The sequence below is a fragment of the Lissotriton vulgaris genome, chromosome 2_1 (assembly GCF_964263255.1).
Source record: "Lissotriton vulgaris chromosome 2_1, aLisVul1.2, whole genome shotgun sequence".
NCBI classification, from domain to species: domain Eukaryota; kingdom Metazoa; phylum Chordata; class Amphibia; order Caudata; family Salamandridae; genus Lissotriton; species Lissotriton vulgaris.
The window spans coordinates 436,772,010-436,788,669 of record NC_141687.1 but is presented as its reverse complement, the minus strand read 5'-3'; the positions used below and the strand labels follow the sequence as shown (position 1 = coordinate 436,788,669).

Below are 16,660 nucleotides of genomic sequence, written 5' to 3'. Positions count from 1 at the left end.
ACGTTTTTGCCTTTGTTTGCACAGTGTAAACTTAAAGAAATTGTGTGAAAGGCCAGTGTCTTACGTTAGGCAGTGAGCAAGAGTGGATGAGAAAATTATCCGTTTTGTGTTTTCAAGGAAGATCTCGAGGAGTAGGGGCATGCGTGTCATGGGACATAAGGAACTCAGGCTTTATGGGTTAAATGAGAAGACAAAAGACCAGATTGTGAGGAGGCAGTTCAGTGTTTTCATGGCACTGATCTATGTCCATGTAGTCTTTAGATTTCAACTCCCAGGGATGCAATATAGAGATGGAAATTTTCAAGGACTTGGTCTATTAAATGTGGTAGTCCATACGTGTGGTTCCATGTATGAACAGAGCCTAACGTATAGATCATAACATGTGTGCACCCATACTGCTAGAGAGGATGGTAAGCATCAAAAATTAGTTTATATTGTCAAATTAAGCAGTGTGATCAGCCTGGGTAGCTGCCATCTAATACGTTGAGGGCATCATCAATCAGTTGCCTGCTGGTGACGACTTCAGTTGCAGAATTACTTTTTGTGTAAGCAATGAATTAACAATGTTAATTAATAGGTACGGGCCATATGTGCAAGGGATGGATGTTACATTTGGCAAATGTTTCTCTTAGTGAGTAGATTATATTTACAACATCCAGGAAAAAGAGGAGCCTGCAAGGAATACTGGGTTAGGCATACAGCAGGGGTGTTGTGAGGCAAGGGGCATTGTGTTCCTGAATGGCCACTTCTGACCATGACCTTGTTGAAAGTTCTGTCAACAAATTTGTTAGTGGATTTTGATTTCTTACTGGAGCGTGGGCCGGAATATTCCGAGAAAGGGTTGCTGCAGCAGAGAAATTATTTATGAAAGAGATGACATCTGGTTACTATCTTGGGAGACAGTCTGAAATTAGAATTTAGATTCAGTTTTGAAAACACTTTTTGTATTGTGTGCACAGTTGTTTTAAGGTAATCTGACTGGTGGGGGAAATGGAATTTGCCCAGTCATTCTCATGTTGACTGACAGACACCGTATGTATAATGGTGATTCCCCAGGCCCTTTTAATGGTGACGGCCAATTTAACAAGGATTGAATGAAAGACTGATACAATTAGTTAGTGAAGTTAATGAAGACTCCAGTATACACAGTTGCAGACAAAGCATTTTGATGCATAGGGAGGCAGTATGTTTAAATTACAGAGGAGTCTAAATGAGGAGAAAACAGGTATAATGTTGGTGTGGTTACATACACGTGGCCAGGCAAGTGGTTGGTATGTATGACTCTGTGGACAGCAGATAGGTGAAGAGATAGGAAATATGGGATGTCCGTGTTGTTTGTGAAATGAAAGGTTTATAGTCTTTGCCTCTTCAACGTCTTACCAGAACCAAAAAGAAAATATCTATTTTTTTCTTCTGTATTGGCCTGAGGATTGTCATATAAAGTGCCCTGAATTTAATGGATTACAATACACATAACTCAGGTATTGACAATGGAAGGGAGATGCACAGGAGGCAGGAGGCAGAACACACCTGGGCAAAGATTACAGAGTAGCTGTGTTCTGGAGGGGGTCGGGAAATACCATAGGCCAAGCATAAACTTTGTTTGTTGAACATTTGGATTGTCAACATTTCTAAATCTGGTAACTTTTCAAAACTTAAAAATTGGATATCATACATGTATGGCAGATGAAAAGTGGCAGATTTAAAATACAATTACATTAGACAGATGTACATTGAAAGCAACAGTATGGAAGGCTCATTGACTAAGAGTTTCAAAAAGTTAAGACAGAATGTATATTTTTCATTCGGATTGCATTGTAATGAATAAATAACAATGTATTTAGAATTCATAATTGCACTTTAATGTAAAATGCATTGGTCGATAGACCAATCAAAATCTGTTGTTCACTTTTCGGGGCATGCAATGTCATTATGTCTGGTTGTGTCTATGTCCCGAAACTGTTTAAATGATGTTTGTTCCTCGCCTCCAGCCAGCCCGCAATATTTCAGGGAAACGATAGGTCCTGAAGAAGGTGGCAAAGAAAGAAATAACTAGCCACCGAAACACGCGTTGACCAGTGTGTGTGTTACACCCCATTTCTCAGCACAGCATCAGAGGGTTGAGGTTCTCACCCCTATGGTTCTATCTGTGTATGTAGTGTGGTATTGGGGTGTGAAGTATGTTTGTAGAGAGTGGAAGCGATGCGTATGTAGAAGTGTAAGAGGCTTGTGTGTTTGGGGGTGTTTATGAGTCTGAATTTTCTTGTACCATTGATTCTTGCAAACAATGTATAAATTGTGGTATCCTTTATGATTAACCGATACTGAATCATGTTTTTGTCTTCTCCCGATTTCTGTGTAGAAAATACATATTATGAAATTGTAGACTGAAGTATCAATGTTTTAAAAAATACAAACAAAAATATATTTTTCTATAAAAATAAAATAAAATTTGTACAAATGAAATTTTTGTTGTACGTGTAGCAGAGCTTTTTCTGGTATGCCCCGTATGTGAACTTCTTTAAGCCATTTGTAAAAGAAATATAGGTCCTGAGGGTGACTATCCCTGTATAGTTCTTATTGTTACATAACTCAGGTATTGACAATGGAAGGGAGATGCACAGGAGGCAGGAGGCAGAACACACCTGGGCAAAGATTACAGAGTAGCTGTGTTCTGGAGGGGGTCTGGGAAATACCATAGGCCAGGCATAAACTTTGTTTGTTGAACATTTGGATTGTCAACATTTCTAAATCTGGTAACCTTTCAATACTTAGAAATTGGATATCATACATGTATGGCAGGTGAAAAGTGGCAGATTTAAAATACAACTACATTAGACATATATAAATTAAAAGCAACAGTATGGAGGGATCATTGGCTAAGAGTTTCAAAAAGTTAAGACAGAATGTATATTTTTCATTCGGATTGCATTGTAATGAATAAATAACAATGTATTTAGATTTCATAATTGCACTTTAATGTAAAATGCATTGATAGATAGATCAATCTAAATCTGTTGTTCACTTTTCGGGGCATGCAATGTCATTATGTCTGGTTGTGTCTATGTCCCTAAACTGTTTAAAGGATGTCTAGTTATCCAATAGGAACATCGTTTTTAGTGGCAGTAAATAGAGATGAGGCAATAATAAATAACTTTGAATTAATGCTGTCTTGTATTTAATAGCACAGTGTTACTGACACAGGCAGTTGGAGGGTAAAACAGTTTGAAGAACTACACTTAAAGACGAGCAAGAAAAGATTACAAACATAAGTAAACAACCATTTTAATCCTGTAAGCCAAAAAGAGAAAAGTAAAAAAAAACATTCAGATATTAGTTTATTTTTCCAGAAGGATTGGTATGGCTGGAAACACATGCAGTGATCAGATGCAATGATCAGAATGTTGTGGGCAGTGAGCATACGTTAAACCACTCAAAATGCAATAGATAAGAATGAAGAAGATGATTTTTTAAAATGAATCAATGATACTGGCATTGTGTGGTGCTATGCTCCAGCATGACAGACTCTACTTTCATACCCCTTGTTGGACCTGGCCCTCTCTGTAGGGACACCCCAAACCTTTTTCCTTTACTAACCACTTTGTTGTTGAAATTCGTTTTTGTTGACTTTAGGATTCTGTTTACTTTATGACTACTAACCAGTGATAAAGTACTTGTGCTCACCCCCCTAAGCATGGTTACATTGGATTGCACCTGATTGGCATATTTCATTTACTTATAAGTCCCTTATTAAGTGGTATAAACATATTTCCAAGCCTAGTTGGCCTGCAGCAAATATTGTGCCACCCACTAAAGTAGCCCCTTAAATCATGCCCCATGACTGCCATTTAAACCTTAAGCCAGTTTTAAACTGCTAATTCAACTTGGCAATGAAACCCCATTTGATAAGCCCTAAGCTCCCCTTTTATTGCATATAAGTCCCCCTACCTAGGTAGTCCATAGGGCAGGGTGCATTGTAATTAAAAGGTTGGACATGTACTTTTAAGTTTTACATATCATCCAGTGAGTCCTACATGTCCCATATGATAACATTGGGTTGCCTTATTACATTTAATAAGTGCTAATTTATGATTGGGGACAGATTAGCATTTCAAGTTTGGTATTTATGAAATTGTAACTAAAAGTCCTATGGTAGGGTCTGATTTTAAATTACAATGGATTGCGTCCGTCTCCACTGAGACTTGCTTGCCTCTCAGAGGCAGAGCATCCTTCAGTACAACTAGACAAATATCACTGCGCCTTTTAGAAAGGGACCTGTGTTCGTCAACAACAAACGCTGCTATTTGCCTATAGGTTAGCTTAACTCTGATGTCTGCCTTATGATGATTAAATACTTTGGATGAGGTACAGAGTTTAGTGTTAATAGGAAATCCTCAGGTTTGTGGAGGAAGTGCTAAACCCCCGATGGGAGGAATCAAATCCATCATAGGGGCAGTACAAAGGTGTTGATAGTATTGTGGGAGTAATCATGCCAGATGTGTCTCCACTGGAAGGCAATCATTCACTAGGGCATTTATCATATATCTCTGAATCTTAGGATTGTAAAGTACATTCTCCCTCTGAATCTGGTAATCTGTCATAACTGATTAGGTATTTATTTTTCCTATAAATTGATATACCACAGGTCTTGCCACAGAGGCGACAAGGCGCATTACATGCTTGAAAATGTTCGAGAAATGAGAAAAAGACAGTTTAAAATAACACAACTGTAACCGTATGTGGAAAGGTTAGAAATTGGTTGCTGAGAAGTAATAGAAACTGCTTGAGCTTAACTTGAATTCAGTAAAAAAAATCTGAGTTCTGATGAAGGATGACACAATTCATAGAGAGATGGGTCACTAGGAGGATTTGCTGCAAAGTAAATGGTTATATATATTCTCTACAAGTTCACTTGAGAAGTCAAACCACTAGACATTCTGAAAGCACCTCCAGATACTTGTGATATTAGTGAATTCAAATCTCTCAAGAGCTTGGGTGCTGTCAGCAGCATCACAATTCAACAGCTCTAGGAATTGAGGGGCATATTACCAAGCAATAGCGATAATTATCGCTATTGCTTGGTTAGCGTGAAAAAATTATCGCCGAGCTGTGGCGATTTTTATCGCAGATAAACCTTGCTATTACCAAGGTTTATCGCAAATGCGATAAAAATCGGCCGCAATGCATGAATATTGCTGAAAAGTCAGCGATATTCATGCATTAGCGAGCTAATGCTCTTAGCCATGTTATCCACCTCCCATTGGATAACATGGCTAAGAACTGCTCAGGGCAGGTGTTAGCTTTTCGAGATATTCGCGCTTAGCGCGAATATCTCCAAAAGTTGGTAATAGGAGATAGCGATGTTAGCAACTGTTTCCAGTCGCTAACATCTTGGCACGCCCACTTTGCATGTCATTAGTGATAAATATCACTGACATGCAAAGTGGGGCCCACGATGGTCGCTATCTCCTCCTAGCTGTCGCTAACTGGTGTTAGCGACAGCTAGGTAATAGGGAGATAATGTTATCTCCGCTTTCTTGGCTTTTAAAGCCAAAAAAGCGGAGATAAACCCCCCTTGATAATATGCCCCTAAGTCTTTATACAACTGCCGCACAACTTTACTACATTACATTCCTTTTAGTGCACGTTTTAATATTGGCCAGACAAATGCTAATATCTATTGCTTTCCATTGCATTTGATAGGAGGATGTTGTATGGCTGCTTACCATTTCATTGTGATTCTTGGAAGGTTCTTTGGTATACCCATATGCTTGGAGGATGAGCTGTCCGTATGAGTGAATTGTCAAGAAGCACAGGATGTCTGACTTTCTGGATTCCACCAGTCGAACAACTGCTTTAGTTTCCGGTTCTGATGCTGGCCCTGTCCCGCAGAATATCTGCTCTCTGCAATTGGGAGATGCTCCAATACCTTTATCACAAGAAAAACACAATATTTACTTGTTTTTGACCAATCGATTTTGGAATTATAGTTTAAAAGGTTTGATTTTATCTAGGCGTTTTCAAAGGTCATTGAACGTGTTACCAGATTTTTCCCTTCGCCCTTATTCTTTATGTAGTGTTAATATGTATGCTGAATCCTTTATCCTTTGTGTTTAAAGTAACAAAACAGCATGTATATTGGGTTAATCTGATGTCTGAAGAACAGCACGCCTCAAAAGCTTATATATGACTACAAATAATGATGGTGCCTACCCATCTACCTGAGATTTAAAGATTTAAAAATGTACCTTTATTGAAAGTAAACAGATACAACAAAATCTACTTACACTATTATTCAACAACCGCACTGATCTTATCATTGGCTTTCATATAGATAATTACGATGAAGTTATTATTTTTATATAAGCTAAAATGAAAGATGATTTATCATTTTGTTTTAAAAAGAACATAACAAAAGGAAAAAGGAAAAAACATCAAAGAATTCAGCCATATACATATTTAAGAATGTTATTAAACAAATGCTGATTGTTAGACCTGGCCCTTCCTGCATGGTCACACCCAAAAAGTTTTGCCTTTCTTCTCCCCTTTTTGCTGTATTCATTGTTGTTGCCTTTAGGACTCTGGGCACTTTACCACTGCTAACCAGTGCTTATGTGCATGTGCTCTCTAATTTAAACTGGGTAACATTGGCTTCTCCACAGTTGGCATGTCTAATTTATGAATCACTATATCTGCCCAAGGCCTCTAAATTAAATGCTAGCAGTGGGCCTACCAAGAAGCCCGACAGCGAATGACCCAAAATATGTCCAAAATCCGAAGAACAGTGGCTAATGCACCCCTGGTGAACCATTGGGTGTAAAAAAAAAATGATATAAATGATCTCAAATGGACCATCTTGTCTAAAATTGAGATGAACCCTCGAGGAGGTGATATCGAAAGGATATTGTTACAAAGAAAATCGATGCTGATTGTTAAATATAACACTGCAGTTGACAGACTTAACAAACTGTCCGAAATGTACAATTTGTAACTGAGGATGGATATTCACCTCCGTACTGTTCCAAGACTGAATTTCATAACCTTTGTTTGGACATAAGGGTGTTTGCTCCTGTTCAGTTTGATTAAGCTGAATATGTAACTGAATGATTTCCATTTTGACAATTAATTGGCACCTTAGCTTTGATTACTATTATGCAGAGAAGCATTCAGACGAAGTATTGAGATAAATTTGTCCTAATGTAGATAAAAACCTTTTATTAGCCGGGTCACGTCACTCATGATGCCGGTGGTGGATGGGTGTGGGGTGTGTGTGCCACTTCCATAGGGGGAGTGGTTATTAAACCAGTGCCTGTCGAGACACTAGAACTAGAGAGACAGTTTGTGGCGGCGACAACAAGGAATTTAAAGGTAGGGACTTGCTTAGTGTGCAGGAGGCACGTTTCTTAAAATGTCCGTATTGAATCGAGATTGTAATACATTCTTTGTCGCCTGTAGATTAACTCCGGTTGACCGACACTTAAAGGATTCAGCTACAGGACAGCTCTGTACACGGCAGCATTTAGGTATGCCTTCCTCTGGTTTCTTAGTAGTGAGAAAATGCGTTCGGATCAAATTCAGTAGGAGTATTCAATTCACTTTGCATGTTGTTGTTTGTATACAGATATAATCTGAACTATTCAACGGACACAGGATAAAGATATGTGAAAGTGTGGAGAAAGAAAACTGCTCCGTTTCGGTATGATTCATTTAGTCCAGAGTCATGGGGACACATAATTTGCGATCGTCCGAAATCATTCTGCTAAGTCAGTTTTCTCTAGTTTTCAGTGGAGTGACATAATTTGCCGGGTCCGCTGCCGTCTTCGATAGGAACTTTCAAACTGGGCCAGAACACAATTTTATTAAGGTGAAAGAATCTGTTGTCAACAGCATGCGCGTTGTAGGAAAGATATAGGGAATGGTCAAAACACTAAATATGGTCTGTTGGTCTGTTTCTGTTTTCAGTTGTTTGAATTCCTATGAAACAGAATCAGCTGTGGAGCACCATGGGTGCGGTCACATAGTACAAATAAGGTAGAGACTATTTTAACTTGAATAGAGGTGTATGAAGAGTGCAAATTGTGTAACACATGCACTTTTTGTTTTATTGCAGCTCATTTTCCCAGGTTCTGAGGATAACCCACAAAACAGCATTGAGTTTGAACATGTAGACCTTGTGGTTGTGTCCAAATAAGTCTTGATAATAAATAAGTGGTGTCAGGCTCACAAATAATGTACTATTGATTAATCATTTGGTTGTTTACCCAGAACACCGCACTGTTTGTCCAACACTTCCTGGGATAGTTTTCATTCCTTCATAATTGTGTTACTTCTTTAAACTTTCCCTTGGTTTTGTCTAACCTATTTTCTTTTCTCCTTTTTAGGTTTCGCCTAGGCAGCGCAGGCGCTGTCTCGGTGAGAGATGCTGTATTCAGTATAGTGGGGGAAGCTCCACCCACTTTGCCGCCATACATTTGATTGGTTGCAATACAAAATCCTACATTTTGATTGGATTTGGGAGTCTTAGTTCCGCCTCCTGACTGGCATGACATCATGTTTCCTCTTCAGAGGCTATCAGCCCCTTTACTAGTAATACCTTTTTTTCCCCCTGTCTCTCCCCGTTCGCTCCAGCAGTCTGTAACTTTGTGTACCAAAAGCACCCCCGATCCCCTCCCGTTCGCCCTTTCTTTCATGGCGGCACTTCCATTTAAAATGCAATAGGTCTCGGGTAAATCAGAGTCCTATTGCATTTTCAGTGCTTGTTTGACCCGTGTTTGGTTAGTGGCTTTGCACTATATTTTGCCTGGCCTGTCCTAATAACATGCGCAGTACAAACATGAGTGAGCCAGTGAATCTGTCCGGTAAATAAATAATAACCCAAGTTCTGCTTGCACTAACGTCCTTTTGCGTACTCCCGTGTACTTTTGAATTTTAAGTGGGTGTGTGAACTGAAAAGGAAGGGCTGCTGCTTAATAATAAGATATTTGTTGATGGCAAATTGCAAGAGGGGCACGCACCAGGAAGATGAGTGAGTAGAAATCCCCCTCAGAAAAAAACGTTGTCGGCGTAATTGCGACTGAGGGGGCTATTTTTAGAGCTGATTCAAGGGAAAGGAATTCCAGCACCCAGTCGTGCACTGCATCCTCGCCGTGCCTTTCCCTATCTCGATTTTAGGATTAAAAGGTTAACGCCACTGGTCAAATGTTTCCAAATGTCTGCTTTTCGGACCCGCCGAGCGCATTGCGGAATTTCACTTCGACGACGGACTTCATCGGTATTCCATCTGTCTTCCGTGTTAAAACATTATGCCCCAATAAGTGACTAAGGGATCTGATTATGAAGGTTTCAGGAAGAAAGTCAATAAGTTGACACCCCCATTACGTATGACAATGGGAAGCTTTGTGCTTGCTCTGCCTCACTGCTCGCTTAACAGTTAAAATGGTGTGTCTTTTTATCTGACCGCTCTGAATGAAGGCTGCTGTATAATCTGAAAACCGGCGCGAGAGACCCTCCAGTACTCTGCCAGGCTAGTGCTAAAACCCTGCCCCATATCAGCGCTGACAATAGGCAGTTCAATTAATTCCTGCCTGCTGACTGAGACAAGGGTATTAGTTCAATTTTGCACCCGGGTCCAAAAAGAATCGTACGCACAGAGTCTCTGTATGAGCACACACCGAACAGACACGAAACAGGAAAGTACCCCCCCCTAACCTCCCCCTCAATGTGGCCTCAACTCCTCTTGTATTTAGGTAAGCGCCCTCCACTACGCCTCAATTACCTCTTTAGTTTATAAAACAAAAATACCCCCTTGGCCCAGAAAACCTCGAGATGACACCCCACGACAACTTGTGTGCAGCGCTGCAGGGACGGAAGGCAGAGCCCACGGAGGGCAGCGGCAGCGCCTTGAGAGTGCGGGCACTGACAGCAGGAGGAATCACTGTACTAAGAGAAAGCGCCGAGGACCCCAGGAGGGAGCAGGAGAGAGAGACGGACAGACAGCCCGCCGCTCTCAGCCCGGAGGGGTAAGTAGGACCTCTGGACCTCTGGACCCGGGGCTGTACCGGGAAATGGATTGTGCTCCTGTTTCTCCAAGGTCATCACAGTGCATTCTTGGAATTGTAATCTTTTCGCACCGCTAATGCTTAAGCATCATTAGGGAGACTTTGATAACAGGCTGCGGGGGGCGAATGAGTCGTGCCCTGCACAGACTCTCAGGACTTCCTCTGTCAGTGGTCTCACTGGGGCAAGCGTTACACCTCAGCACTTGAGGGGCATTGTTTTTTAAAACATTCAGACAAAAGCTTTGCTTAGAAAATTTGCAAAACATTGCGTAAAGCAATAAAGAAAATAAAACCTGCATCACTTTAATACTTGGTTTCGAAAATAGCGTGCTGCCCAGCGTAAAGCGCTTCGTCAGGGGTAGTAAGCACTACATAATCGCAAGTAATACATTTACATGTATTGCTAAAATAGCATTTTGGTGAACAAATTGTCACATAATCCCACTTGGTGCTGGTCACTAGGATGACTACCTGTTAATTGTGTAGAGTTGGTTAGTAAGGCAGCTGTCCGATGCCCTGGGTAGTGAAAAGACCAACATTGTTCCTGATGCTGAATGTGACCTCTGCAGGATCCGCTCTGCTGCTAGGCAGAGGTATTCCAAAGGTGCCTACTGCTGAGTTGTCTTGGTGCTTCTCCATGGCTCTGCCCTCGCCCTCTCTGAGGCCGGAGTCAGATGGAAATAACTTGATGAATGACATCGGTATTGGCATTTTTGTGGTGTTCCGCAGTAGTGGGTCTGCAGCACTGAATGTGCCATCCACTTAAGTAGCCCTTTAAACATGCCCCAGGCCTGCCGTTGCACAGCCTGTGATGGCAGCATTAAACTGTCATGTCACACTGGCAAGGTATCCCTCTGGCCAGGCCCAAACCTTCTTTTTTAATACATATAAGTCACCGCTAAGGTAGGCCCTGGACAGCCCAAGAGCAAGGTGCAGTGTATTTGAAAAGTAGGACATTAACTTTTAAGTTTTTTTCAAAAGCCCCCAAATTCATTTTTCACTACTGTGAGGCTTAACCCTCTCATAACTTAACATTGGGGATTTCTTATTACATCTAATAAGTTATAATTCCACACTGAAAGGGAGTAGATCTATCATTTTAGTAGCTATGGACTTGTAATGTGGAGAAGTGTGGCTCACTGGTTAGAAGCTTTACAGCCATCAACTCGTGCCATCAATACCACTTTCTCTCCATCTCTCTCCATCTCCAACTACTTTGCCTCCCACTTTGAGGGCCAAGAATAAAGGTCTAACAAAGGTCTAACCGATCGATCCGGCTGAATCAACCGCACTAAACATCGAGACAAGGAGTCAGGAGTCATAAGATCTGGCAGAGTAAGAAAAGCCCCAACAAAATCCAAACCAAGTCCGCAATCCAAACCAATTAAACGGAAGAGCGAGGGTACAAGATGTCCTAGGGGTAGCAGCCAACAGGATCCTGACCGCGCAAGCCACATGACAAAACGCAAAAAACTAGAAGTCATTCAAAACAGCGAAAAACATGAAGATATACAAAGTTGCTTAACTGAAGAAAGGGTAACCGGATTCCTGAACAGCTCGCACACCATTACTACTTATAAAAAAAGCGACGACCTTTTACCCCATGATGACAGAATCACAGCGCAACCAAGGGATAAAGAAACTACAACGAGCGCAAGACTGGAGGAGCAGTACTTAATTGGGGTAGAAGGAGACGGAGATGGAGCACCGAAAAGGAACAATCCCTGTATATTCCAACCAAAAATATACACAAAGTTCTCCTTCCTAAAAGACCCTGGAACAGCAATATTCTCTAAAAGCGCTAGTGTAGAAGGACTGCAATCCCCTCTTTTACCACTCTTCTCATTTGCTACAAGCAGCCTTAATCACAAACCAGACTCACTGGCCACAAAGGATACAGTAGTACAAATTCACTCTAAAGAAACAACTCAAATGAGTCCACAACTCATCATCAAAGTTTACCTGGGATCTAAACAAGCAACCAAAGACACAGAGTTGTCTCGTGAAACCAAGGTTGATAATTCCGAGCAACAGGGACTATTGGATCCCCCACAAAACCTCCAAAAGAATATCACTAACGATTACTCTAGCTCATCACAACATAATTCAGTGGAAAGTACAAACATTGCTCAAATTAGTATTCCTAATCTTCAACAAATCAGGTCAACAACTGGGGCTTTATCGGTGCTAGCACTAAATTCTAATCAGCAAGAAGGCTCAGGACAAGGATCAGAACCGCTGAACGCTTAACTTTCCAGCCACTCTGCCGAGAACCTTCAGGCCAAGGTGCCAGTTTCTCTCCCCAACATGCAATGGTTGTTAAGGGACCAGACCCAATGCTTTATCAATGTCCATTACCTGCTCCAGACAAGTCGGACACCCAAAAGCAGATGACACAGACATCGCAAAAATGAAGTCCTCTCTACTGACCTTATCAATCACCAGTTCGGTTGATAAATTATCCCAGGCAGGCTCACCCGTTTCTTGTAAACTCAAGGGAACAGCGCAATCAGTGCAAGGGCAGCTCCCACAAATTAATTATCAGTCTGCCTCCAACTGCAACATGACCTTCCTAGCCTCCCAAGAGTGGGAAGACTTAGTCGCCTCCTACACCCACGGTCCCAGTGATAGACCCAATGACCTGCAAACTGGAGGAAGTAGTTCAGGTCATAAGAACAAAATTATAATCTGGGAATCACTATTAAGCTCCATGCAATACTCAACCGTGGCCCTGCAATATCAATCCCACAAAATGGACCTCCTGCTTACTGTTTTGCAGACGTTTGCCGACTTTACCTCGGAAATCGATAAAAAGCTAGGCGAGCAGAACGGTCTAATAAAGAGAGGGCAGGCAGCGGCCGCAAAATCACAGCTTGCGCAACAAGAATGCCTATGCGCCCTGATCGTGGACAAGCTACAAATGCTACCAACAACGCTGGCTGACCTGTTGTCAACACTGAAACCAATACCTATGTCCCAGCAAACCGACAACAATTGCATCCCTAGGGAAGACGTGACACAATTGAGCACACAACTAACAGTGCTAACACCACTAAACAGCGAAAGGAAGCCAACAGTTCTCTCTGAGGATCAAAACCAACACCTCCCAGAAACTACGCCCTATCAAAAAGACCAGGGCGTAAGCAAAATAGGAAGGGCAGGAACAAGAAACCAACAATCCAGGCCCAGCCCTCAACATACCACACTCCGACAGGTTTATCTACAACAGAATTGCTATTAGACAAAACATTAAATGTAGATGAGCCAGTTATGGCAAACAGCACGAAGATCTTGATCGCAAACATCAAAAATACAACCCAGCAGCAAAAAACATCCAGCAGCCTAACTAGCCCTAGTAACAAACAAGAGGACAAGACTGAACAGATAGGGTGTAGTGTATTTCCTATATTCCCAATAGGCTCTGCGCATTGGAATAACATAAACGATAGTTTAGACGTAGGACTTAGGTCGACTAGGTCTCTATTGAATATGTTAGACTTAATTGTGAATACCAGCTACCTCAGAGGTCACTAGAAACTTTCTCAAGTGCACAAGAAGGGATTAGTTTCTGACAACCGCATAAACATGACAACTTTGCTCCCCCAACAATAAGGAGTATATCTCCAGAGTCGCGGAAACAATAGATGGCTATTTCACTCAGTCAATCGTGCATGCTTAATTTCACCAGAAGTGCAGAGAAACAGAGAGACAGGCGTTTTCAATAAAGTAGGTTATTTATTGAGCAGTCTTCTTTCTCATGCAAGAGAAGTGAATTGCTACAATCGCAATACTTGTCATAAAGTAAAGTGCGTACAGTAAAAGGAGTATTATGAAATAATACTATAAAAGCATGTATATGGTTTCTAAGCCATAAGATACTTAAAATGGATAAAATGCATACAATGATAAAATAATGACTAAACGTACTCAACTGGTGCTTCTAAGATACGCCTAGCCCGGTGTACCTAACCTAAGCCTAGTACATGGGAAGAAGTACGGGAGAAGTAGTTTAAAGTTAAATAGTTTCTGCCAAGAATCTAAAACCAAAAATTCTCTAAGGGTCTAATCAGCTCTGTACCTGGTTCAGAATGTAGGAGGTCTTGTATCTCTCTCTCAGGACTCGATCTCCCAGCAACCCGCAAGGGTACCAGGGAAACACTGGAGCTGGATTTCTCGGAAGGAGAAAAGACAGCGTCTCTCTCAGTGCGTCAGCGGGAGGGTCGGCTTCCTTCGGTACGTGCTACAGCAGGGCGTCGGGCAAGTAGATAGTCGATCTGCTCCAAACCACTGTGTGTTTTGCTAGGGCAGATGCTGGTATATTTATACCTGGAAGGTGCCGAGTTTGACGTAAGGTTGGACATAAGACGTCACTAAGAACTCGCAGTTCTTTCAGGACTCCAGGAGTTCTAGGACAAATCAATACAGAAGCAGGGGGACGTCCCGGGCTGCTGGAGGCTTGGTTTATCTAAGAACACGTTGTGCTTTCTAGGAGTCTATGGGAGTAGCCTTGCCATATTTGGGCTGCATTGGCTATGTCTTAATATGGGTATGATTATTATGCCTATATAAGGATATGATTTGATATAACCACATAAGTGCATAAATCGGGAATATGAACTAAAGTCCTAGATTCGTCCACAACAAGGGAATCAACTTGACAAGATCCCACCACCAACTACATTTGCCCAGGAGAAAAAGCAAACAAATGCAAAAACAGGGAAAGAGTTGCCAACCCTTCACCCAGGAAGAATGGCACTAATCAACGGAACACACCAAACAACAAAACTGCACGGCTCAGCCGACAGGGTGGTCCTAAATAAGTGCCAACAATCATCAAGTAATAACCACGAGGATGAGGTCAAAGCGCATGCCGCAGACAGGAATTTATCTGACTACATGAATAATTCCCATCACAGTGACAACTCTGAAAGATTCACAGAAAATCACTCCAATCAAGGGCTCCTCCTTAAAAGTGTAAGCATCAACCCAAGCAGATCATCCCAAAACCAAGACTCTCTTACTCATAGATTTATCACTAGCAATAACACACAGCCACAAGACCAGGCCACAACAAAGGCTGAAGGGACAGACAGAATAGTATTTCACCCTCAATATAAATCCAGAGGCCGTGTGGATACACTAAATAGAGGGAATATTCGACGGCTCTTACATTTCACCACAACCTTAGCAATCATCGAAACCACTGACTTATTGTCAGTAGATTTTCTGTCAACAAACAATAGTCAGTGCACAGAAGCAACCAGAACAAAATGGCGAACAGCCGAGGTTGCAGGTAGAATCCTTCGGGAAAGATGCAGCTTTTTAAACTGGGGGATAGGCCTGGAATCAATCCCAAAACCCTAATACCCAACTCCTTTTCTTAAAGCAGAAGTAAATAACTCAGTTTTTCCCGGTCGCCATAGGGGTAAGCACAAATGCCCAGGGTGTAATTGGCAGCTCATTAGCGTATATCCGCCCACATCTCATACGAAGGAGCGTAACACTAAACACCTTTGCCTACTCCTCAACACTAGGTCAATGCACAGACATGCTCAGGAGATCTTTGATCTCCTGACCACTGATAAACCTGCCTGTCTGATGCTTACTGAGACATGGCTCAATGAGTCTTCCCATCCTGACATTGTTGCCGCCATCCCCCTGAGTACAACATCCTTAGACAAGACAGAGATAAGGGTAGAGGGGGAGGAGTGGCCCTCGTAGTGAAAAGAACTACCACGTGCTCGGTCATTCACACGGAAACCATCACGGGCACCGATTCCCTTGCCTTCTCCCTATCCCTGTCACCTCAACAATCTGTCAAGGGGCTTCTAGTAGGTCCTTTTTTGAGGAACTCCAGCAAGTCATGTCCACATTAGTTCTGAGAACGGAGAGGTGTGTACTGGCCGGGGACTTCAACTTCCATATGGAAGATTGTTATGATCCGGATACTATTAAGATGCTAGATGTCACGTCCTCCCTGGGCCTGCTTCCCTATCTGTCTGGCCCGACCCACTACAAAGGTCACACTTTAGACCAGGTCTTTTCCACCTTTCCGGTTGAGGTGACTGCAGTGCTGCCGGTTCTATGGTCCGACCATCGACTAGCTCACTTCCAAATACTTGGCACTGAGAAACCAGCAGCCACCGCTTTGAGACAGCAGGGATGTGCTTTTAGAGCATACCATCGGGTGACTCCAGACCTGCTAGCCCAGGCCCTTGTGAACCATCCCGTGTCTTATACCGGCGACCTGGACAATGACCTTGAAACCCTGCAGACCTGGCTCTTAGCCAGACTGAATGAGCTTGCCCCTGTACAGCCCCCCCGTACCGCCATCAAACGGGTCTCGGCACCTTGGTTTACTGCGGAACTGGCTCACTCCCGTAGACAATGTAAAGTCGCCGAACGGACATGGAGAGCTCAGTATGATACCGAGGCAAAACTGACCTATAGATCTATGATTAAATCCTACCATAGACTAGTCCTTCAGGAAAAGAAATGCTACTTCGCTAAAAGAATCGAGGAAGCAGCAAATTCCTGTAAGGAGATTTTCTCGGTCGTTAGAGAATTTACCACCCTGCGATCTAACTCAGCACAGGAAGCCC

The 16,660-nt window shown here is 42.2% G+C and overlaps 1 protein-coding gene across 1 annotated transcript in view; it reads right to left on the bottom strand.

Annotated features, from left to right (window-relative positions):
- Window positions 1-16,660, bottom strand: part of LOC147730565 (carboxypeptidase O-like) — a 237,983-nt gene that overhangs the window by 53,636 nt on the left and 167,687 nt on the right. The window contains exon 9 of the mRNA XM_086955342.1: window positions 5,727-5,929. Within this exon, the coding sequence (XP_086811468.1) occupies window positions 5,727-5,929 (203 nt within the window). The remainder of the gene's footprint in view (window positions 1-5,726; window positions 5,930-16,660) is intronic.